The sequence below is a fragment of the Lissotriton vulgaris genome, chromosome 5, assembly GCF_964263255.1.
Source record: "Lissotriton vulgaris chromosome 5, aLisVul1.2, whole genome shotgun sequence".
Taxonomy (NCBI): Eukaryota; Metazoa; Chordata; class Amphibia; order Caudata; family Salamandridae; genus Lissotriton; species Lissotriton vulgaris.
In genome coordinates, this window is record NC_141693.1 from 1,240,019,284 (window position 1) to 1,240,044,462 (window position 25,179).

General features: G+C 43.6%; 1 protein-coding gene across 1 annotated transcript in view; it reads left to right on the plus strand.

Moving 5' to 3' along the window:
- PPFIA4 (PPFI scaffold protein A4) overlaps window positions 1–25,179 on the plus strand; it is a 2,319,747-nt gene that overhangs the window by 427,910 nt on the left and 1,866,658 nt on the right. The window contains exon 2 of the mRNA XM_086923084.1: window positions 19,525–19,626. Coding sequence (XP_086779210.1) covers window positions 19,525–19,626 — 102 coding nt within the window. The remainder of the gene's footprint in view (window positions 1–19,524; window positions 19,627–25,179) is intronic.

A 25,179-nucleotide genomic window follows, 5' to 3' on the forward strand; every position in this document is an offset into this window, starting at 1 on the left:
GGGAAGTGACCAGTTGTTTAAGTCCGAGGTTGGCGAGGTTGTCCAAAAGGGTGGTGGAGTTGCGGTCGTTGTTCTTTTCAAGGTGAAAATTGAGGTCGCCCAGAAGGATGTAATCTTTGGAGGGGAGCGCGTGTGGAGTGATGAAGTCCGTGATGTCCTCACTAAATTGTGCGCGGGGTCCTGGTGGCCTGTAAAGGAGGGTGCCTCTGAGTGTGGTCTTGGGGTCGATGTGGATCTGGAAGTGAAGGTGTTCAGAGTTGGCGAGATTGACGTCAGAGCTGGTTGAGATGCGGATGGATTTCTTATGGACGATAGCGATTCCTCCTAGGAGAGGTCACGTCTGACTTCATTTGTGAATGCCTGCTTCCATCACCCTCATCGTCTGCTAGCAGCAGGAACTCCCTGAAATGAGAGCTGTTCCTGGTGTGGAGTAGGGTCCTGCAACTGCGGTGATTGTTAACTCTTTGATATTCATGACAGTGGGTTATATGAGACTGGAGTGTCTGATGTCCGTGTTTGTCATCGGCATCCAGTACAAGGTCTCAGGGCTTGAACCTGCATTCAGTCACTTGACATCAAGTGTCTGGTTGTTTCTTCATCTTTGCCTTGGCTTCCTGGTCAGGAGTGACTATGGCTCTGTGGCCTGGTGGAGCTGTATTCTCCAGTTGTGGCAGTCATGTCCTACTCTTTCTGCCTAGAATGTGTTCCACCGAGCATTTCCCAGTGGAGCTGTGTAGAGGGTTGCGAAAATCCCACAGATCTTGACACAGGGCTTGCTAAACCGAGATTTGTGTGAGCTTGGGTCTTTGGACTGCGTTCTCTATGTTGCCCTTAAACGGCTCGGCTGTGCCATTCACCTGCAGCCACAACAGCGCTTTCTTCTGATGGTGTATGCCTAGGTAGTTCATGAATTTACAAAATTCTTTCCCCGAGAATCGGGTCCGTTGTCAGTCTTGAGATTTTGTGGGATGCCTCATGCTGAGAAGATTTAGTGTAGGATGGTTAAAATGGTTGCTACTGACATGGATGCCATCTAGTGCACAAGGGGGAAATGGGAGAATTCATCAATTATTACCAGTAGGTATCCCCCAGTGCCTAGTGGCCCATAGAAGTCTGTGGCTAGTGTCAACCACATGGCATCGCTGAGGTCAGGCATTAGTAGTTGCTCTTGCTTGAGGGCCCTACCCATGGCCTGTCAGAGGTGGCACGTCAGGATCACTTCTTTGGTGTAGACGCAGGAACCATACTCTTTCTCTAAACATTTTCTTGGTTGGACCCATCCCCATGTGACTCTCGTGTGTGAGATTGATTGCTCGTCTGCAAATGGTTTGAGGTATGACCATGAGGTTGCCTCAAAAGACTATTCCAAGTTCCATTTCAGACAATTATTCCTTCACATGTTTGTGAAGATCTTGTTATTGACCTCTTTGTCAAGCTGACGGTTGTTGTGTGCGTACCTCCACCATTGCGGCTTCATGATGCTTTTCAATGCTTTCAGTGTGACACGAGCATGGGTGTTTTGCCTGAGCTCAAAGTTCATGTATTCATCTTCCATGGAAGGTGATGGTTGGGTACTTGGCAGAGGTTGTCTCAATACTTAGTCAGCACTGTTGTGTTCATTCCCTAACTTGTGTATTATATTGAAATCATGGCCCATCAGCCGTATTCCCCACCTCTCAATGTGCCGTGGAATTTTGGTGTTCAGGTTGCTGCAGATAGTGACCAGTGCTTGGTGGCCTATTATTATTGTGAATGGTTTTTCATCCAGGAACATTTGATGGTGTTCACAAGCCCATACAGCTGCCAGTCTTTCTTTTTCAGGCGGCGAGTATGCCTTTTCCACTTTGGTCACGCTCTTGTTCCCATATGCTACAGTTCTCCTTGGAGAGCCATGCCCCATCTGGTGTTGAGCCAGGGTTGTCCCATGTCCCACAGGGCTGGCGTCTACTGTAAGTTCTGTGCACCTGGTGTCTAATGTAAGTTCAGTGCAGTGACATGTGAAAGTAGGCAAGGTAGCCCACTGATGTGACAGCCCTCTTGATGTTTGCGAATGCCTTTCCATCCTCTGTGGTGCATGTGGATAGCTGTCCTTGTTTGGTGAGTGTTCTGAGTGGAGTGCTTACTGTTGCAAAGTCCTTGATGTAGCAGGAGCAGTAGTGTTTGCTACATCAGCTGGGGCTCTGGTTTTTGTAAGTGTCTCAACCCTGTTCAGATCTGGTGGCATTCCTTCCAGTGAGAAGATGCGCCCAAAATAGATAAGTTCTGTCTTCTCTAGCTCAAACTTGTCCTCATTGAGCGTTAGCCCAGTTTCTTCAGACAACTGCACACTTCCCTTAGCACCTTCGACACTCATGACGAGCTCAGCTCATCATGCAGTGTACTGCTGGTACACTGATGACGAGCTGAGCTCGTCATGAAACCATTATTTTGGATCTTCCCCAGCACAGCAGGGGAAAATGCCTAGCATCGATGTGGTTAAAGCTTTGTTATGTACTTCTTTTGTGCGACTGAACACCAGGATGTCATTGCTGTAGTCCATACATTTTGTTATTGGCCTTATCACTCTCCTCATCATTTCCTGAAAGGTTTCAGCCACGGATGACACCCACAAGCTTAACCGTTTGTAGTGCAACATTCCTAGGTGTGTGGAGAATATTGTGATGTTTCGTGACTGGGGGTCGAGTTCTAGTTGATGGTAGCCTTTGAAGAGATCTATCTTGGAAAATATGCAGGTTCCATTTAGACAGCTGATCATGTCATTCACGTCTGGACCAGGGTGTTGTGTTTGTAGCTGTGTTTGGTAGACGCATGTCTTCGCAGATGCGTTTTTGTGTGTATTCTTCTTTGGTACAGGGACGATGGGAGCCACCCACAGAGCTGGCCCATCTGCCGGCAGGATGATGTATTGTTCAAGCTGGCTCTTGGGTTCTTCCTCCACTTGTGGTTGAAGATGCAATGGAACTCTGTGGTGGTTCTGCACCATAGGTTTAATCTCTTTAGTGATATGAAGATTGACCTATGTGTCTCTTAGCTTCCCAAGCCCTTTGAAAAGTGCTGTATATTCCTTCTGGATGCTTTGATGTGTTGAGACATTGTATGTCATGGCTAGGAGCCCCTTGAGTTGTACTGGTATGTTGCTTAGGAGGCACGGCGCTGGGACGTCTCCTCTTAGAACACGTCAACTGGCCGGGACGGAATTATAACTGGTACAGAGGTTTACCGACTGCATTGCATTAATACAGCCCTGAGGAAGTCGTGGGTTAATCCCGGTCGACAAATCACGAGTTGGCTAGAGCAACTAAAGAAAAGAAAATTAAAACACGAGAAACCCTTTTGAATTTTTCTATGCATTGTACTGGTCTTGATTTAACAAATTACTAATATTGTATCTGTGCCTGGGCTTGCGTTTAAGTTTTAGAGCTGTGTGGTGTCCCACAATGAGATCAACTGTGGCAGTCTTTTTTATCTCTTTTCTTTTCAGTAGTTGTAAAGGTTCCGACTGCTTTTCCAGGGCCGCCACTTCTATCATGAGGTCTAGACGCTCACCAGTCACATGTGGAGATCCACGAATTACATTGTGTTCTCTACAGACCATATGTTCCCAGCAAGTTCCACTTCTCATTGCCCTGCGCCATCTGTATACTGGCCACTGCCTCTGCGTCCCACAGGGGGGCTTTCTGCGTGATTTTGCTGTCCCAATCCATCGTTTGTTTGCTTCCCTCCAAGCCTTAATCACCATCGCTGTCAGGGGTGGTATTGGGTCCAGTCTTCCCCTCCCATAAAGCAGTTGGATATACCCCTGTGGGTCCATGGGACACCAGTCAGCCAGCAGCATGGGCTCATGTTATTCTGTGAAGGACCAATCATGTATTACTACCAGTTGGGTCCCTAGTAATAGAATCGTAAGTTCAGTGTTGCGATGCCCCCATCAAAGGTTGTCCGTATGAGTGTTGCGAGTGCTATCTGTGTAGCGTCATCATATCACAACGGAGTCTTGTGGTGACATCGTCCTGCCCAAAAAAACACTCTAGGACCAGAAACAGAGAGTTTTGAAGTGTGTACATGAATTTCATGGAAATATATCATTTTGTACAGAGCTGCATGGCCCAGCAAAGATATAGGCAGCCTGTGCCAGTGGTCCACTTCTCGCTTATATTCCTCTAGGATTATGACTAAATTGTTCTCAGAGCTGAGGATCCCTAGTGATGTAGGTCCACATATTGGAATCCATTTCCTCAACAGGTATCAGGTACCTCCATTCCTCCCTTGGCCGCCATCCGATCCCACCAGGGGGAAAATACATGATTTCTCCTTGTTGATGCGTAGTCCGGGGCATCGGCCAAAGACCACCAAGATCTAAAGTGTCCTATCGACTGAATCTTCCGGCTCTGCCAGGTGGAGGAGGACATCCTTCATGTAAAGTTAGACAATATACTCCCAGTCGGGGTCCAACTGCAAGCCCCAGAGAAGAGTGTCCCTCCTTATCAAGTTGGCTAGAGGTTCCATTGCTATTGCAAAGAGGAGGGGAGACAATGGGGGCATCCCTGTTGTATTCCTCTTCCTAGAATGAACTCCAATAATACCCTGTTGACCCAAACACAGGCAGTAGGTCCGGTGTTAAGTGGATGTACCTATCCTCAGACTGAGGGGCCAAAGCACATCCTCTCCAATACTGCCAGTATAAAGGGCTATGCCAAAGTTTTGGCTGAGTCCAGTGCCAGAAGAGCGGCCGGTTCATGTACTTGCGCCTCACATGCCAGCCACCAAAATTGGTGCCGCAGATGTTGACTGTCAGAATTTTAGGGTATGAAACTGGAATGGCCGGTGCAGCAATCATATGGATCATGTTCATCAGCCGGATCGCCAGAACGTTTCTGAGCATCTTCGTCTCAAAGTTGTGGAAAAAGATTGGCCTATAAGATGAACAACATTGAGGGGATTTCCCCTGTTTGTGAATCAGGACAAAGTCTGCCTGCTGGAGATCATGAGGTGGCTCCCTTGCGGGTCTGCCATTGTACAGCATGTCTCAAAGTGGTTTGACCACGTTGTGAAGTACACATGTAAAAAACTTCTAGAGGCATCCTATTCGTGCCCAAAGTTTTCCGGATTTCAATTGTGTCAGGGCATCAGCTATCTTGCGCTTTTTTTATATTTCTGTTGGGAGAGTTGGTGATTCCCCTCTCCAATAATGGGACGTGAACATATTGGAATGACTCTGCTGCCCAAAGTAAACACCAACGTGAAGATCCGGGGAAAGCTTCTCTTCAAGCCAACAAAACTATCCACAGTGACTGGCAACAGAGGACCAGTTCTTCACGCTACAGCGATGACCATCCACGATGCCTAACTGACTTTTCGCTCTACAGTGACGAGCATCCTCAACACCCTGCCTCCTCCTCACAGCCTTCTCCACCGTGAACAGAAGTCTCCATGCCAGACTTAGAAGGTAAGTTCTCAGCTGGACTAACCTGGTTCTGAGTATGATCTATGTTCATAAGAGAGGAGTATAGGTCTCTTAAGGAGTCAGCAAGATCCATGTGCATAGCATCCAGGCTTTGTTACCCATTTCGTGCAGTCTATATTGTTTGGACCTGTAGAGCCTCCATGTCTCCTGATGCATCAGAGTTCGGTATTTGTCCCTTGAAATCTCTTTCCAAACTGCTATGTGAGGGTCTGGATGCAAAGTGTATTGCATCCAGACCCTGGTTTCAGCCACTCCCAGGTCTCCTGTGTGGTGGTGAAAAAGTGAGATTCTTCAGAGGTAATATGAAGGTAGCACATACGCCAATGTGTAGGTGTCTTTCCGGGCACAGATTTCGTGGTGCTGTATAAAACAGCTATATTCCAACAAAAATTCTTGAACGCTAATTCAGGAAATGTGGATAAGCTTTAATTTCCATTTCATGATGCGTGAAAATTATTGGATTTATCATCTTCAAACCCTGAAGCCTCATGGAATTAATGAAAGGACTGAATTTGCATGTTATTTGTGAATACATTTTCTGTTCTACCTCATTAAGCTATCGTAATGTTGACGTTGGTCAGGTATTCAGATTCTTCCATGGCTGACTTGCTGAATGTCTTTCTTTATTTATGTCCTTATCTATATATTCACTTACATAGCGTCTTTAAAAGTACATGGCTTATTATGCTCCTTAATTTTAGGTTTTTGTATCACCCAGTTTTAAGGTTTATACATTTTTTTATGTCTGTCTTTATTGAGACATTTCGAAATACACGCAACATGTCTACACCTTTAATTTCTAGCAGCGGCCCCACGTCAGAGTCGTATTTAACCACGCCCCGTTACATACGTAACACGCTATCTGAGCGTTTCACGGAAGTAAATGCACCAAATATTTCACAGCGTTTGAGAGCCTCGTGTAGCGACTTCTCTTCGGAAAGCACTACTAACATTTCTTGGTTTCAAGATCGCTTTTATCTCTCTAAAAGTCTAGCATGCCGGTCATAGCGATAAATACGCCTGACACTCGTTTTTTGTCCTAAGCACGGCATCTGCTCGGTTGAGCGCTTACGATGTCGAGAACCACTGGTGCACTCCGATTCACATAATAGTCACTACTTTTTTCACTAGCTTGCCTTTTCATCCGGCATTGCACTTATTCGAGTGTTATATTGCTTAACACGTTGCACGCCCGATCTGCTCCGTACCTCTATTCACTCACTATAGTTTGCGTATCATTGCACAGTTTGCCATATTCACTGCCTGGTTATTTTGATTCATATGTTTCAGATTGGGTGTTCAAAGCGATTTGGGTGCTCATGTAAAATTTACACAAAATTTATCAGTGAACCAGCAATATCTTCAAATTTCCTATATCCTGCTGTGCCTCCAGAAAAGGAGAGTGTGTACACCCAATCCCTCCTAATTAATCAATCGAAGATTGAATACAACAATTTCTAACAATTTGCTGAAGCACAAGCCCATTCGTGTATATGTTGACAGTATACCAGTATAAAATAGAACTTCAAGTTGTTATGCTTGTCTTGTTCTTTTATTTTTCTTTCACTTGATCCCAATCTTCCACTCCCTTATGCCAATGCGTTTCGTCGTCACTGGGTGTGTACCCACGACTTCCTCAGGGCTGGAAGTAATACATACAATTACCATACTGTAAACAACTTTATGGTTTCATCAGTCACCCAATTTCATCTAAGCACCAACTACGTGCGTAAGGAGACTACTCAAACTAGTGCAGCATCACAATATTATAATACATATGTCTATACTTATCACATTGATATGTCTAATAAGTTAGAAGCACTCTCGGCTACATTGCTTTAGATCTTCTGATTACCCTAGTGAAAAAGTGATTATGCATATCAACAGGTCAGTGCACAATTTATATTTGAACAACCTCCCGTGAAAATAATGATATGTGCAGATCATGGAAAGAGGTTGCATTCGTACCTTATATATCTTTTTAGGACGCCAAATCACTGAAAAATAGCAAATACAATGACAAATCCCATTAGGGTGTGAAACAACCGAGGCATGAGACCCAGCCTTCCCTACATTTGCAATTCACTCAAAAAGAGGCAGGTTCTTACCCGTCGCTTGCAACTAACTGAAGAGGTTGCCTTCGATTAGGGTTGTAAAGTCCTCTTCCAAATTATAATATCCGTGTTTTCCTTTCCAATCCTACAAAATAACCTATGCATTAGTTATCTCATGATTCAATTGGCCTATTAGTCAAGAACTTATCATACATCTGCCGTAGATTTGGTAAAACCATTTACAAAAAATTCCTCATGTCCTCCCAGATTCACCAGTTTATATGATAATCCGGAGTCTTCGAATCTATCAAAATATATGCAACATTGCTGACATGTGTCACCCGATTTTTAAAGAAACCCCATCCCAATGTTTGCACCCCATCTACGTCAACTCACGTACATGAATATCCAGTTCTCTGACTCTTGTTATTGTTATTGTTATGTGTACTTATAAAGCGCAGCATTCATCCAACCAGGATATCACGGCGCTGCAATATTGAGCAGTAAACCATGGGCAATTTACCAGAGACCACTGTTTATTCTGATATAGGGAATAATGCAGTTTTTAATTTTTTCTTAAAGATAGGGTAACAGTCCGTAAGTCGGAGGATGATGGGCAGATCATTCCAACATTTGGCCGCAATGTGCGAAAAGGCGCGTCCGCCCATCCTGGATAACTTGATCCGTGTGGTGGCTGCTTTGGCTGAGGCTTGTGAACGTAAGTTCCGCGCTGGAGCATAGAACTTAATTCTATTCCGCAGAATGTAAGGGCCAGTATTGTGTAAAGTTTTATGGGCAATGCATAACATTTTGAAAGAGGCTCTTTGTCTCATAGGCAGCCAGTGTAAGGCTCTCAAGCAGTTGGTGGCTGAATCATACTTTCTTTTGTTGCAGACAGCCTTAGCTGCAGCATTCTGGACCAGTTGTAGTTTTGAAAATAAATAGTCCGACATACCAACAAATAGCGAATTACCATAGTCCAGCCTGCTAACTAGTAGCGACTGGACTAGGATCTGTCTGCATTGCAGTGGAATCCAGGGAAAGACCCGTTTCAACATTTTTAGTATGGCAAATCCTTTGCCACATATTGTGGTGACATGGTGTTTCATAGATAGAGTAGTGTCCATCTGGATTCCCAAGTTTCTAGCAGACGAGGTTGGATTAGGTGAAGTGCCTAAGGTATTTGGCCACCAAGAATTATCCCAAAGCTGTTTTGCTCCGCCGAAAAGGAGGATTTCTGACTTGTCAGCATTTAGTTTCAAATAGTGGCCATGCATCCAATTGGATAGCTCTGACAAGCAGTGGTGCAGTCTATTTTTGGCGTCATTTACACCATTTAGGGTTACCATCAGCTGAGTATCGTCAGCGTAAGAGCAGATATTAATGCCCCATTTCTTGCCAATCGACGCCAATGAGGAAACATATACATTGAACAGTGTTGGGCTCAATGTTGCTCCTTGAGGCACCCCATATTTGATCTTCCGAGGAGTAGAGGTAAAGTTACCTAAACAGATGGACTGGGATCTATTTGATAGAAAAGACTCCAGCCAATTCAGGGCTTTACCTTGTATTCCTTTTGCGGCTAGCATGTGTATTAGCAGTTTGTGGGAAACGGTATCAAACGCCGCTCATAAATCAAGTAGTATCAGGGCGACCGTTTTGCCTTTATCAACCTGCATTTGAATATCGTCCATCACAGCCAAGAGCGTTGTCTCAGTACTGTTATTTGATCTAAAACCAGTTTGGGAGACGTCTAGTAGGTTATTGATTTCCAGGAAACTTGACAGTTGTTTTGTTACCAATCTTTCTAAAATTGGCTGGATCGTTTATATCCGCGCCAGCTTTTTTTAGTAATGGAATTACAGCTGAATTTTTCCAAACTTCTGGGAATACAGCTTGCTCCAGGGACAGATTAAGAACTTTTGTAACTGCTGGGCAAATTATAGGTGTTAATTGAGAAAAAATATAGTGTGGACAAACATCCCATGGCGAGCCTGATTTGATTTCTGACATGGCTTTGCTAACCTCGTCTTCGGAAAAAGGGCCAAAAGTAGAGCAGCTGGCCTGCAGAGTAGAATCAGTCTGATACTCCACAGAGGCCTGGCTGTTATTTGTAAAAGAAGCATATATTTTATCAATTTTTTCACTGAAAAAGTCACAAATTTTTGAGCAATTTTCTTGTGAAGGAGTCAAGTTAGATGTGAGACTAGGGGGATTACAAAGTTCTTTTACTATTTTGAAAAGCTCCTTGGACGAGTTTTTATTCTCTAGTATTTTTAGGGAAAAATAGTCTTTCTTTGCTTTACGTATGGCTGTATGGTATATTTTCAGTTGATGTTTATAAGTGGCTCTGTCTTCGGGTGTTCTACTTACTCTCCATCTGTGTTCTAGTGTAGTACATTTTCTTTTTTCAATTTTTAGGTCTAGACCATACCATTTCTCAGAGATTTTCCGTCTAGATCGATCAATTGCGCGGGTCCGTGAACAATGATCCAGCGCTTTCTCTATGTTGCCAAGCAATTGACAAATTTCTTCTTCACATGCAGTTTCAGAGTTGGGATTATAAAAAAACTCTTCTTTAAATTTTTCCATAGAGAACTTACTCCAACATTTAGTAGAGTTACTCGACTGAACTAACTGTCTTTTAGTTTTTATAGGTAGGTTTAATGTAAATTCTATCCTATAATGATCCGTCCATGTCAAAGGTGTTATTTTTGTAATGTTAGTATTTGTTATGTTAGTAAATATAAGATCTAACATGTGCCCCGCTCTGTGTGTGGGGTGAGCTATTTTCTGCGTCAATTGCATAATTTCCATGTCTGTAGCGAGGCGTTTAGTTAGGGGGTTATCAGGTAGATCGAAATGAACATTAAAGTCACCAAGGACTATAATGTTTTTATGATTGAGACAAACTGGAAGAATTTGTTCCAGGAGTTGGGTGCTAAAGTCAATTGTACTATTGGGGGGATTATAAATGATTGCACCTCCGAGGATCACCTGAGTATTAATAGAGATGGAAATAATTAAAACTTCATGTTTACCTAGTTGTGTGACTGTTTCTTGACGACATGAAAAGCTGTCTTTAAATATCATGGCCACCCCACCAACCCTCTTAATTGATCGATTAAGATTAATAATTTTGTACCCGTTCGGTAGAGCTGCAGTAATATCCGGGGTATTGTGCTCACCGAGCCAAGTCTCCGTGATAAAAACATAATCAGGTTTGATATCCTGTAGCATATCCCATATTTCAATAGACTGTTTGGGGAGGGACCTTGCATTGACATAAATGCATGAGTAATCCTGAGTAGGAGAGTCTTCAGATATAGGAGACTCCGTGTGGTTACTATTCCATCTACAGTTCCGACAGCTAAAGGGGCCCAAGGTGTTAGAGGGTCCAACTATAGCACAATGGGAATGATAGGATGGTGTGGAAGTATTGAGATCGAGCAACTCTCCACGAGAGTATACCAGCGCAGATTTGCCTAGTCTATTGGTAGTTGGAGAGACAGGGGTTGTGGCCCCTGGTCCCGGCCTGTCGCGGACGGGCGCAGACGGGCGCAGACGGGCGCAGACGGGCTCGCCTTTGGCGAGCCTTCGGCGCGCATTTGTCGCGCCCGCTGCGTTCGTCCGCTGCGCTTCCTGTAAGGACACATCTTTTATGGGAAAAGAAAAATAAAGTGGTGTGGCTATTGGCAGGGGGGCGTGCCCTTCAATCTGGCCAATGGCGTTTCTAGTTTTCCAAGAGTCACCCGCTCGCGTCAGCCGTCAGAGCGCTGTGCGAGGAGAAGTGCAAAAGGTCATTTTTAAAAAAAACTAAACATACACAAATTATCACAGGCTAAAAGTGAACGGAGATTCCTTCTCCCGGCTGAGCCTCAGGAGATACTGCTTTCAAAGCGCTGCGCTCGTATTCAGCGCGCGCTTTGTACTGGAGAGGGGCGTGGCTATTGGCAGGGGGGCGTGCCCTTCAATCTGGCCAATGGCGTTTCTAGTTTTCCAAGAGTCACCCGCCCTCGTCAGCCGTCAGAGCTCTGTGCGAGGAGAAGTGCAAAAGGTTGTTTTTTTAAAAACTAAACATACACAAATTCAATGTGCGAAGTACAGAACCAATCCTATCTTTATTGACAACAGGTCCCTGCAGTACGGTTGACCTGTGACCAATAACAATGTTTTATGTACAATTAATACATCCTTTGAACCCTTGTACAGAACTCAAATACTGCAATGACATGAGGCTCGTATACCTGAGATCGCTTTGCGTTCAGCGTCCCTCGCCGTTACTATTTCACTCTTCAAACATCACACGAGTACTGGACCGATCATTCCGCATATGATAATAAGTTCCTGCAGTACGGGCAGCCTGTCAATAGAATCACCACAATACTTAGAAAATACGTCCCCCAATACCAGTGTCTTGTGTATAATGACTGCGTCCTCTGGCCCCTTATAGAAAACGCAGTAACCTTGAAATTAACACGCGCCTCGCATCCCTGAGATCGCTATGCGTTCCGCGTCCCACGCGATACTCTTTCACTCTTCAAACATCACACAAGTGCGGGACCGATCCTTACGCCTAAGTTAACAGGTTCCTGCAGTCGGGTAACCTGTCAATAGTATCACCAAAATACTTAGAAAACACGTCCTTCATTCAAATTATATTAAAATTACCGATTCAGTGTCAAGACCTCACACAAGCCTCGCGTACCTGTAATCGCTATTCTCTCCGCGTCCCCCGATATCCTGAGACGCCTTCCTCTCATGCAGTTGCACAATAAATGCAGGTTAATAGAAATTGAGAGGGTGACTATTCTCTCCTCTACGGCAGCGCCATCCTAGAGTGGTCTCATACCACTATTGTTAATAACACGACCACGACTGCGCAAATATCTATCCCGATTTTAAATTCATTTTTTGTAGCATTGTCCCTCTTCTTAATCATATATAGCTCCATGTTCAAATCCGCCAATTAAAAAACCAATTATTGTGTCGACGCCATGTTACGCTATCCATTTCGCCAGTATATGCCATAAATGTAATCTATTACCCCACACCAGGGCCATGTACTCCTAAGTCACTGTGAGATATATCTTGCCAACCCATTTTTTAGTTATAATTATCCTCGTTAAGGGTCTCCTGCACTTGATATATGTGGAATCAAAATCCAATTGTAATCTTAAAATTGTATTCATGGAAACTTTATCCAAGACATTACATGCCAGAGTTACATCAGTCTCCTAGAAAATATTGTAATTCTTGATCAAAATTGAGCCCTTCCTCTAATGCTCGCAAGCGCATAATCCAACGGGCCTCATGCCTCCGCAGCTTCAGCTCCCTGTCGCCACCCCGTGGATCTGGCATGATGTGCTCAATACCATAAGATGTAAACGTTTTTGTTGGACCTTGATCCTTACAGGTGTGTACATGTTCTGCAATGGGGTATCTACAGTCATTATTTTTAATTGCACGCATATGCTCCCCAACTCGCTCTTTGAATGCCCTGATTGTACTTCCAACATACTTTTTAGAGCATTTACATTTAATGCAGTATATTACATATTTAGTTCCACAGTTTATATTGGTCAAAATGGTATACATTTTACACCTGTTATCTTTTAATTTCTTAATCTTGTGATGAAACCGTAAAGTTGTTTACAGTATGGTAATTGTATGTATTACTTCCAGCCCTGAGGAAGTCGTGGGTACACACCCAGTGACGACGAAACGCGTTGGCATAAGGGAGTGGAAGATTGGGATCAAGTGAAAGAAAATAAAAGAAAAAGACAAGCATAACAACTTGGAGTTCTATTTTATACTTTTGTACTGTCAATGTATACATGAATGGGCTTGTGCTTCAGGATTTTTTTTTAAATATTTTGATTCATGCACCAACGTAATTCTTTTCTTTGCCACAGCTCAGTCGCGTAACTTTTTTTCACTTTTTGTAAAAACTGCGGTGGTGGTCATATTACAGTGGTTAGTCTGTTTAAGTCATGAAATTCCTATTTGATTTCATTTATAGATATCCCCCTGATGAAGGCAGGATTGCCGAAATGCATTCGAAATTAATTAATGCATTAATGTTATTGATTATGGATGATTAATATCTACATCATGTATGAATCAAAGAGTCAATAGGCATCGATATTCTCTTGGATTATTGAAATGGAAATTAAAGCTTATCCACCTTTCCTGAATTAGCAATGAAGAATCTTTGTTGGAATATAGCTGTTTTATACAGCACAACGAAATCTGTGCCCGGAAAGACACATACACATTGGTGTAGGTGCTACCTTAATATTATCTCAACACACTCCCGAGCGGGGAATGATTTTCTGCAGCACGATATATCTACAACTGTGAGACTTACCTTTGAAGCTGTGCACGGTCACATCTCCAAATTTATTCTTCAGAGGTAGTCACCCCCTTTTTGGCTGTGAATAATGTGGCATATTTTAGATTTAGGCACTGTGAGCACCATTTGACCAGCAAGAAGGGCTCCCTTTGTCTTTTGACATCCCTTGTATAATCAGGGTATATATTCACTGGATTGCCGTTGATAGACCATGGGCCATGTGACCGTGCCATTAGTAGGATGTGGTTTCAGTCTCTATAGTTAAGCAATCAGGAGCTCATTGGCCTGAGGGGTAGGCCTTCCAGGGATCCTGTGGACTTGCGTTACCGTGTACATGTTGGAGGGCCACACACCCAGCACAGTTTAAAAACAACCATTGTTACACAAAAAGTTCAGCTATTGGACCTTCCACCTTTTCAGGGATTCCAATCAAGTGTAAATTGGTAATCCTGGAGGGGCTCTCAGTATCCTCCAATCAGTCCATTAAATGTAGGACAGCCTGCTGTAATTTTTTAATCTGGGAGACCCTCTCAAACACCAAGGGCAAGACCACAGCTAAGATATTCTCTGTCTCAGTAACCTTACCCGCACGCTTCTTTTGGCCAGAATACAGCAGGCCCACATCCAGCACCACCTTAGTGTCATGTATCACTACCAGGATCATTTCTGTATGCACCTCCATGGGGTCCCACTCCTCAGAGCTTTGGGTTCACCCTGGACTCCGGTGTCGTGGTTGGCGGTGCCATTTTGGAGTGATTAGAGCACACCATCACCATCCTGGTTCTGCAAATTGGCACTACGAACTCCGTGGCCCTCCGATTCCGCCCCATCATAAGAATTCCTTCGGTGTCCAGCAGCGCCCTGTGCTCCCAGTTTACCACCACCTGATCCAGGGTATATCCCCAGGGTAAGCATTAGTCTGTTGGTCAACTGAGGGGGGACTCTGGGGGCGGTACCGGCAGCCGCTGCATCAGTAGGCAGTCCTCTGGTCCTGCCACTGGTGCCCTGTTGTGGTTGAGCACCGGGCTGCCCATGGGTAGTCCTGTGGTGGGGGCACGCCATTCTTAGGAGGTACCAGTGTGGGCCTGCCATGATCCCTCCACCAAATGGAACCTGGCCCCTGCTTCTCCGCAGTCCAGACACCAAATTTCAATGCATCTGTGGGGCATTTGTTTTCCCCCAATGGTGTCTCCAGCACCCTGCTCCAGACTCCCCTGAGGTAACTGAGACAGGTACCACTCTTTCCTGGGGGCAACAGGCACTTGTTTCTGCTGTGTGGTTCGTGTCCGGCCCTTCCCTTCCGATCTGCCTCCGCAGTTCTCACGGTCCCAAGCTGTCTGCCCTTGCATCATCCTGGGTCCGGGGTGCCTCTCGACACCAAAGGCTGCTCCCATCACAGGACCATGCTCTTCATGCTGTAGTTATGACCTTGGTCTCTCTCCTGTGCTTCCCTGCAGCCACCTGAGCCATACCTGCAAGGCCAACATCCTCCCCTGGTGGGTCCAAGCTTTCACCCCACCCCGCTTGGGTCAGGGGCATTCAGGATGGAGTGCCTTCTGGTCCTTTCAGCCGCCGACGTCACTGAAGGGCTCCCGCCACCATTGTTGTCTTGGCCACACCTGCAGAATGCTTTTGAAACCTTAAAGGAGGCCATGTGCACAGCACCAGTGCTCAAGGAACCTGCCTTCCCCAAGGAATTCCTTGTGCAAGCAGACACATCTGAACAGAGAATTGGGGCTGTGCTCAACCAGGCGAATGATGAGGGCTTTCATCACAGCAGGAGGCTACTCCCCAGGTAACATTCGTGGAGTGCTATAGCAAAAGAAGCCTTTGAAGTGGTCTGGGCACTGAAGAAGTTGAGACCATACATATTTGAAACTCATTTCTGGGTTCAGACGACAGACCCCTCAGATGGTTCATGCAGGTGAGGGATGAGAATCCAAAATTGTTATGGTGGTCCATCTACCTACAAGAAATGAACCTCACGGTGGAACATTGCCGTGGGACAGACCACACCAATGCAGATGGTCTTTTTTCTGGGTTTTCCACTGTAGCTATGAAAACCCCATGTGGATGGATAGTTCTCCATGCTTTTAGCTGGTGCTACACATTAGCCCCTACATCCTTGATGTAGTATCCCACCAAATCTTTTGCCTTTACCCCTCAGGTTTGCTGGTTTTGTTTTTGTTGATTTTAGGACTCTGTGTATTTCACAACTGTTAACCAGTGCTACAGTGCACGTGTTCTCTCCTTCAAACATGGCAAAAATGGCCCAACCCATTTGGCACATCTAAACAACTTGTAAGCCCCTAGTAAATGGTACTACAAGTACCCAGGCCCTGTAAATTAAATGCCACTCATGGGCAGCAGCTCTTTAAATTGCCATTTCGACCTGGCCAAATAAATCTTTTGACAAGCCCCAACCTTCCTTTGTATTACTCATAGGTCACTCCCAGCATAGGCCTTTAAAGCTCACAACGCAGGGTGTATTGTAGTTAAAAAGTATGACATGTTTGCTTATATTTTACACGTTCTGGCAATGAAAAACTCCTAAAGTCATTTTTCACTGATGTAAGGTTAATCGCTGCCATTGACTAACATGGTGTTACCTTATTATATGTAAGAAGTGCTAACTTTAGATTAGCAGCAGGTAGAGATAGGCTGTTTACACTCAAATGAATTGTAATTTAAACCCAAATCCTTTTTAATCGCGAAATTGTATTTTAAGTTACATTGCCTAAAATGCTACCTTCATAAAGATGGCATATTCTAGGGACAACCATTTTTGCCTTTTGCCAGTGCAGTGGGTCACATGACTGTGAATGTGTTTGTTTTTTACTTCCAGAGATTGTCACCCAGGGGCTTAGGTGTGAACATGATGGGATGCACCCACCCCCACTTACACTTTAAAAGGCTTTGCCTAATGCACACACAAAGGAACCTGACACCAGGCCTGCCCTTCTCTAAGTCACCCCCAGACAGTTTGAAACCTTGACAGGGGAAGGGGAAGAACTTTCCTGAATCAGATGTGGGGGTAGGGCGGGGAGTAGCCCCACACAAATACTGGTACCAGGTATAAATATTGGACCTCCAGAGCTGCTCATCAGAACACTGCTAGACCGGTGGACGTTACAGAAGAATGAGTGCCCTGCTGCTAGAGGAGTGCCCTGTTGCTTGAATGACTGCCTTGTTGTCTGAGAAGGAATATTTGCCCTACTTGCCTTCATCCCAGGCCACCCAGATTGACGCCAAGGATCAGCTGGCCATCCTCATGTGTGAGCTACATAGTCACAACAAGCTTCAGAGGCCTCCCTGCAACTTCCAAGATGACGAGCTGCAACTGGACCTGCCTGAGGCCTACTGCTGACCTCTACTGGCATGAGTTCCTGATCCCCAAGGGGTGAACACCAGACCCTGGCACCCTGTCTGGTATCAGTTAGAGCTCTTCCTAAACATCCTGACCACTGGGCTCTTCGCAGTTGGGTACCGGGCTGTTGCCACTGAAACTCTGCTGCCCACGGTGACCACCAGATTGAAGCTCCGGGGAAACCTTCTCTTCACGACAACGAAGACTATCCATGGTGACTGGCAACAGAGGACCAGTTCTTCATGCTACAGCGACAACCTTCCACGATGCCCAACGGTCTCTTCGCTCTACAGTGACGAGCGTCCTCAACACTCTGCCTCCTCCTCACAGCCTCCTCCACCGTGAACGGAAGTCTCCATGCCAGACTTAGAAGGTAAGTTCTCAGCTGGACTAACCTGGTGCTTGTGTTCAACCAGCAAGCCATCACGGATGACCTTAACTTTTGACTTTCCCCCAGTGTAGTGCAACAAGATAGCTGCAGTTGGCGCTTTGCACTTTTTGCCACTATTTTCGATTTAGTATTCAAAAAATAATATATATCCGGTTCTACTGATTAGATTCCTATTGTTCTAGTATTATTCTATTTATTAAAGTTTACTCTATTTTTTCTAAATTGGTTTGAGATTGTTCTTGTGTTTTTCCTTTATTACTGTTTGTGTGCTGCATAACTACTTTACACCTTGAATCTAAGTTAAACATGACTGTTTTGTTCCAAGTTACCATAGAGTTAAGAATAGCTTAATTTAATGACTTTTATGGTTCATCCAGATAAGGATTGTGGTTGTAACCTGAGTGGGGTTTCACCCTCCACAACCAATAACCCAATTTCTTATTTTTGTGGCAGTGGTGGCATTTATTACTTGTGTCTGTGCAGTACCACTTTGTGATTTGTGTAAAACTAAAAATCCGTTATAAATGATCTGACGTCACATTCAATTTCTTATATATTGTGGGGGCAACAATGCAATATCATCATGTGGAAAAATGCAGGTTCTTCATTTAGCATCACAGTGATATTTACATTTATTGAACAGACTTTTCATTGATGTATTGTATTGCGTCATTTTTATTCTTCTGTGCAAGCATATGCACTCAAAAATTGTTGACTTAGGGTCTCAAAGTATGATCGCTATCAATTGGCTGTGCTCCCTCGTGCAAACTCGTGAGTTCCCCTTTTTTTCTGATGAGGTAGGGAAAATGATATGTTTACACCTGAAGAGCATATTCTAGTATAAAAATTTGATCCGGTGGCCCATCCACCAAACAGCCACCACAACATCACAATGACAGCAGGCAAGGAACATGTAGAATTACCCCTACACATAAGAAGAAAGGAAATACATCGCTGTTTTGGGAGTTTACTTTCTCAATACAAAAACCTTTACTGCGCAGGTGTTTTAAATATGATGGTCGCAAGGGCAAACCTTCAATGCTGGCACAATGCGTCATTTTACATTTAATTATCGAAATAACACTAACTTAAAAACAATAAATCTATAGAAATGGAATGTTTCAAAATATTCTGCTCCAATGAAACTGATAAATTGCTAAAATTTTAGATTATTAATACTATTTAATTTCTTGGTATAAAATTTCAAAAATGCCCCAATATACTTTAATAAAAATCATTTCTAAACTGTGTTCATTAAATGTCTTTTTAAATATACTGTAAACATAGCATACTTCAAAAGGCAGTTTCTTAACATTTTAGAAAGTAAGTGTAGAATACCAGATCGTAGACGTATTATCCCAGTTGATGTGGACTACAATCAATGTGTGGGGATATAGTAATTAGTGATTATGATGTGATATGTAGATGTAACCGAGGTTGAGGTCATGGGGGATGACCATTTCTACTGGGTCCAAGCAATCCTAGGTGCTGCTACCTCTAAAATGTCAGTTCAGACCTCAGGAAAAGATGAGATGCCTATTAAAACATTAGCTGGCCCTAAATCCATTATCTACTTGTGAGATGGTGGTAATACATCACTCAATGTCTCTTGTCTCTCTTAGAAACGCGTAGACCAATTCAGACATACCCCAGAGGCTGTTTCAGTTTTTCATAGTCGCAGAAGTTCAAAGTTGTTCGGCCTCCAAGACTGAAATAAACCCCCATCTGAGTAATTCTGCAATGCATTTAATACTAATGCAGTGCAACCTACCAACCTGTCTAAATATTTATTAGTAGGGTGAGTGACTGATTAACGTCAGTCACTTTGCTCTCCTTTTGTAAAATCATTGTGTGATAAGAACATGCTAACGTTTTCTTTTTCTTTTCTTTTAGGAATTTGCAACATTGACCAGGGAAGTAAATGTTTGCAGGGAACAGCTCCTGGAGAAAGAAGAAGAGATTTCAGAATTGAAGGCTGAACGGAATAATACACGGGTAAGCACGCCTGCCAACCTTTAAGCTTTTTCAATGTTTGTTTTGTTTGGTCCCTTGTTATTATTAATGGATCAGCTGGGCTGTGAACAACATACAAAAAATGGACAAAAAAATGTAAAATATTTTTTGGTCTCAAAAAGTGCACACTGCCATTGTAGTCCCTGCACAGAAGGGAAATAGTTTCCGTGCAGGTGCGCCTCTTGTGAAAGAGCAGAGCACTTTCACTCACAGTGAGGTTAGCCAATGGCTGAAGTGGGCTGACCCATTGCGCCGTGTTGTATGATGTAGTGGGTGAAAGGAAATTCTGAATGACACACCAACAGACCACTGAATAAAGATTGCTTGCCACTGTTAGTATATTATATATTTAAAAACAACGATATTGGCTAATGCCATACCTAAAAAACATTTGGTTTTGCTCTAGAAATGGTTTTGTAGGACAGAGTAATACGTTTGCATAGTGAAAAGTGATAGACGTCTTGTTGAAAGTATAAGTTGGTAAAGACCAGATTATTAAGGGTAGGTCCGAAAAGGGTGAGGTATTTACCACACACATAGTATTTAGCAGGTTTTATTCAACTAAATAAAGAACAACACATGAAATCTGTAATTACAGACTAAATTCCAAATTTTGCAAGTTTTGGGCTTTTTCACAATAGATTTCAGCAGGTTTGACCAGCCGAAATCTTTCATTGGCAAACAGCAAGGTGTGATATTTATTGCAAAATTGATCATTCTGAACTCTGTGCAGATTCATATTTGCACAAGGGTCAAAATTATCTAACTCAGAATTAGGGCCCCAGAATGTTCTTTTCTTCAAAACCTCTCACTATTTATATTTTGGGAGTTGTGCTTTCTTCCCAGGTGCTTCCTAGTAAATTTACATTTCATGCACTTTTCCTTAATTATGCTATTATGTGAAGTATGTCATTGAACTATTCTTTAAAGGGACAGGTAATGTTTGTACCCTCTACTCTGGGCGCAATCGTGGGAAGCGGAGCGTGGATTTGGTTATTCAGGAAGCAGACTCCATCAGGCTGCACTGCAACACAACCATACACTTCCACACCACCAACTTTGACCTTTTCCCTTCCAATTCAATTCCTAAAACTCCTGATAAGTACACAAGACCCAACATTCGGTAAAGAAGCACACCGAAAGGTACAAACAGCACATTTCTCCTTTCCTACTTGTATTTGACCAGTAACTTGATCGTTTGCTCACTAACCACATCTGGGTTTCATCACACCATCCTACCTCTCTTCATCCACCTGGATTGCTCTTCAGGTACGGTACCCATCCATGCAAGATTGTCAATACACTTTCACCAGTAATCTCCTGATTCATCACCCTATATTTTCACAACGTCCTTCGCAAATTAATCCTATATTCACAGGATTTCACCTTTCTACTGCTTGGTCACCATCAGAGTGTTTCACAGGTGCTAATATTTGCTTAATACCAGAATAATCTAAATATTGCAGCAACATCCCAGATCTGAATTGCACACCAGTAACTGTCGAAAGGCTGGCTTGTTTTCCATGTCTAACAAATTATTCATCAAGAAAGGGAATCACAATATTCATGTTTACTTTATCAACTAATTTTAACTCAACCTATTTCGAAAACAGATCAATCAATACAACAATGGACTTGTTGGAACCACCACTCCACAGTACCAGACCCAGCCAGAGCACTGTTTATCTAGTGCCATGCTCTCCCACGGAGTGGGTGAGTTCTGTATAGGCAACAACTGTAATTTTAAAGTTTTCTGTGTTTCATCAACTCTTTCAGAAACCACACGGTTCCGTACTTCCTTTTTAACTTCCAAGTCAATACTGTGCCACCGATACACATCTTAAATGTTCTTCTGAGTCCTGGGTATTCCCATAGGACCTGCATAGCTTAATACAAATATTTGTTCTCTCAGTCCAGCAGTGGGCACAATTTTATCATCATTCAATAGAAAATGTACGCAAACTTCATCATGTATTGCCCAGAACTATTTAAAAGTTCAGTAATGGCATCCTTACTTGGCATCCTTCTCTGATATATTCTCTAGCCACCTTCTATTATCACCTGCATAGGCACTTTGACATCCGTCCTTCGTTATGGCTTCCCTTCCCTATACCACACTCGCCTGATACTCGTCACACTGTATTTTTCCCATTCATCATTGCCTTTGCACTTGGGAATTGACATTGTACAAACAATCTGCAGTTTATCCCTCATATATACTTCACCTTATGAATGAAGTCTTGTAACTTCTTTGACAAGCGGGCAATTCTAGTGTAAGCATTCAACAACCCCTCTGTAGCTTGGAGAGGGGTTTGTGATCACTTCACAACAAAGGTTTTTTACCCAAATGAACTTGCTGAAATGTTCTAGCCCACATGCATGACAAGTGTTCTTAAAAACTCTCTGCAGCAGGAGATTGTGACTTGGAGAGGTATGCAACACCAGCCTCCTTTCCAGATTGATCCACCTATGAACATACTTGACCTAAGCCCTATTTAGGTCGAGCCGGTAACAGGGCGCATGCACTGTTCTGGCGAAGACTTCATGTAGGGGCTTTGCAAACTAACCTAAGAATCGCACACGCTCGTGCGTGTGCTTTTTGTTTTGGCCCTCGCTATTGGCCTTTGCGTGCGTCTTTCTAACAAAGACAGCACGCAATTGGCCAAAGGCGGGCGTATTGCTCCGCCCATGGCCTATTGATGTCGGTTACCCACATGGCCGCCATGTGGTTTCAGTTATCGTGCCCTGACACAGGCGTGATAATTGAAACCAGATGTCTCGCTGTGGCGCGCGCTTGACAGTCGTGACACAGCTGGTGGTTGCAATGGCTCTGGTAATCACAGCGCTTTTACTTTCGCCGCCGACCTTGTTGCTAATGATGTCGGCGTTCCTCCAACCCTGGCTGTTGACCCTGGATGCGCGCGCAGATCTCATTCTCCCTTTGATTAACGGAGCCGCAGACTTGACAAACGAGCATGGGACGGCCAGAAAGCAGCTTCCCGCTTCACTCCAGTTTTAAATGCGGTCTGTACTTGGGCAGACTATTCCAGCTCCTCTCGCGCAGCACTTAAGTGTTAACCTTCGTGCCAGACAAGACAATTTTACAGCCTCTCTTGCAATCTGTTAATAGGCTGCCATATTTACCCCCGAACAGTTCCTGCCTCTCCGGCATTTCCGATCCCCTCGTTAGAAATGCGTCTCTTCCATTTCTCGCAGGCTAACTGTACGCAAAAATCCATGTTTGTCAAGTGCGTGCGTGATAGATGGAGATCGTGAAAAAAGAGGCATTTAATGAAGCAGGCTATTTAGTTTAAGTGCAGTAGAGCGACCAAGGATTTGAAGCGCTGCAAAAGTTAACGTGCCACCCAATTTGCCGCCTCCATATGCACACCTAATTGTTTAGAAAGACGTCCCCCCAATTAATCACGGCGCCCTTGCACCAGCTGAAGCCTCGCTATAGTAAGCTTCTATTTACTTGCTGAACGCACTTGGATGCAGTTCTCCAAGAAAATGGTGACAAAAAGCAGAGTCGCTCACTTTGGCTGCAATATAAGATGCTTTGTAGCTACAAATAGTGTATTCTGTGAACACGGATTTGTACAAGAAAGTCCCATGGTTGAGTGCCATTTTCCTAAGAGGATACTATTCAGAAGATTCAAGACTCACAGCGCCCCCCCGCCCCCAACAAAGAACCTACGAGTTACTTGTCTGGGGAGTGTAGTATATGGGTCCCTCACAAGACTGACGGTGCCTCAGTGTCTCTTGGGAAACCTCCCTTGGAAGGTGGCGGGCACTCAGTGGGGGGGCTGACAGAATTTTGAAAAACTCCTTCACAACTGCACAACCTGTGAACTAATCTGCAACACATGTCAAACAGCTCCAGATGCTTCAAACCTAGAAAATGGTTTTGCCACCCAGAAACGCTACACAGTGAACATAAAGGTGGACCCATAGCATGCTCGGAATAATTGTATTAATAAATGCAAGAGTACAGAGGAAAAAATCCATGTTATTATAACAGTACAGTGTAAGTGGCAGGAGAATACCCTGCCCTGATGGGTTGTAGGCGACATGCTGTGTTAAGCAAATGTTTCTATAGGCATGAGCAGCTGACGGGACAATCGCTTGCTGCTGAAGCTGCCGGCCTGCCTCCTCAGGTTGTAGGCGACTAAGCTGTGTATTGTTACTGTGCTATTTCAATAAAGGTCTTCAAAAAAAAAAAGAATGTATATGACATGAGAGAAGGAAACAATTCTGCTAATAGTCACATGGGCTAATCAGCGTGGTTTTCACCTAAATCTATAGATGTAACTTCAAATACATTGGGTCTGGTTAAACATCTTTTTTCACTTATCCTGATCCGTGGTCAGTTATGGTCCAATACACAAACAAAAATTACCAGCTCATGGCCTTATACATTAGAAATTACATTAGTGACATAACAAATCATGGGTCCTTTGACAAGAATACAGTAGAATATTTTTGATTGCATATGAGCTATTATTTAATGATTTTGTTTTGTTACGTCTGTTTGTTTATTGGTTAAATGTTGTGAGTTAACAAACAAACCATTTCAGGGCAATTTTTTTTTGATGGTTATGCTTTGTGCAGTGGACAACTTGTGACTTTCAAGGATTTTTAGATTTTTATGTGGAAATATAGTGTCATCTTAACTATGGTTTTTCAGGGAAACTCCTAGCTATTTTAACGTCAGTGGCCAAGTGCTTGCACTACCTGAACCATAACGCTATTTTAAATACGTTTTTTCATGGCATAGCCAATAGGTCTCGCCTTTGGGACCTTTTAAGTGTTTAGCCATTCAACAGTTGATGTTGTTGCACCAAGGATATTGCGCTGGATAACTAAACACGTATATGGTCCCAAAGGTGAGACCTATTGGCTATGCCAATGCTTGTTACTAGTACTGGTGGTTATAATGACTTTCCCACAGAAATCATAACCTTGAAAATGAGAAGCTTCATAAAGAACGTGCATGATGATGTTAAAAGGCATTGCACAGTTACTAGACCATATACACCTAGAATTAGAATTCAGAAGTATTCTCAACACAAATGGCTTATCTGAAAGCTTGCGAACAAACTGAGAATAAAATGTTGTTACCTCCACCCCACATGTCATGATTCGAGGTCATCCTTGCTTTGAGACGCTGGTACATCTCTGACCGCTTTCCTTAGACGTAATTATTTTCCAACGTTCCTCATGACCCAAGTATGTGACCTCATTTTCAACAAATTTGAACATACCGACTTCTTCTCTCAGACCCTTCTTTTCCTCCTTAAGAGCACAATGCGCTCTTTCTTCTCCCTACTCATCACCAGCACATTATCCTGAATATAGATCACCTCTGTCATGTTTCCGAACAATCCCCTAATAAGCCTCTGGAATACTATGGCAACAAATGCCAATTCCAAAGTTTCATGCAATGGAGCTGAAAACAACTAAAATGGTGTGAGTGCTCTACTTGCAAAATGCAGCCTCACTTGGTGATAGGCAGCAGACAAATACAATGTGGTA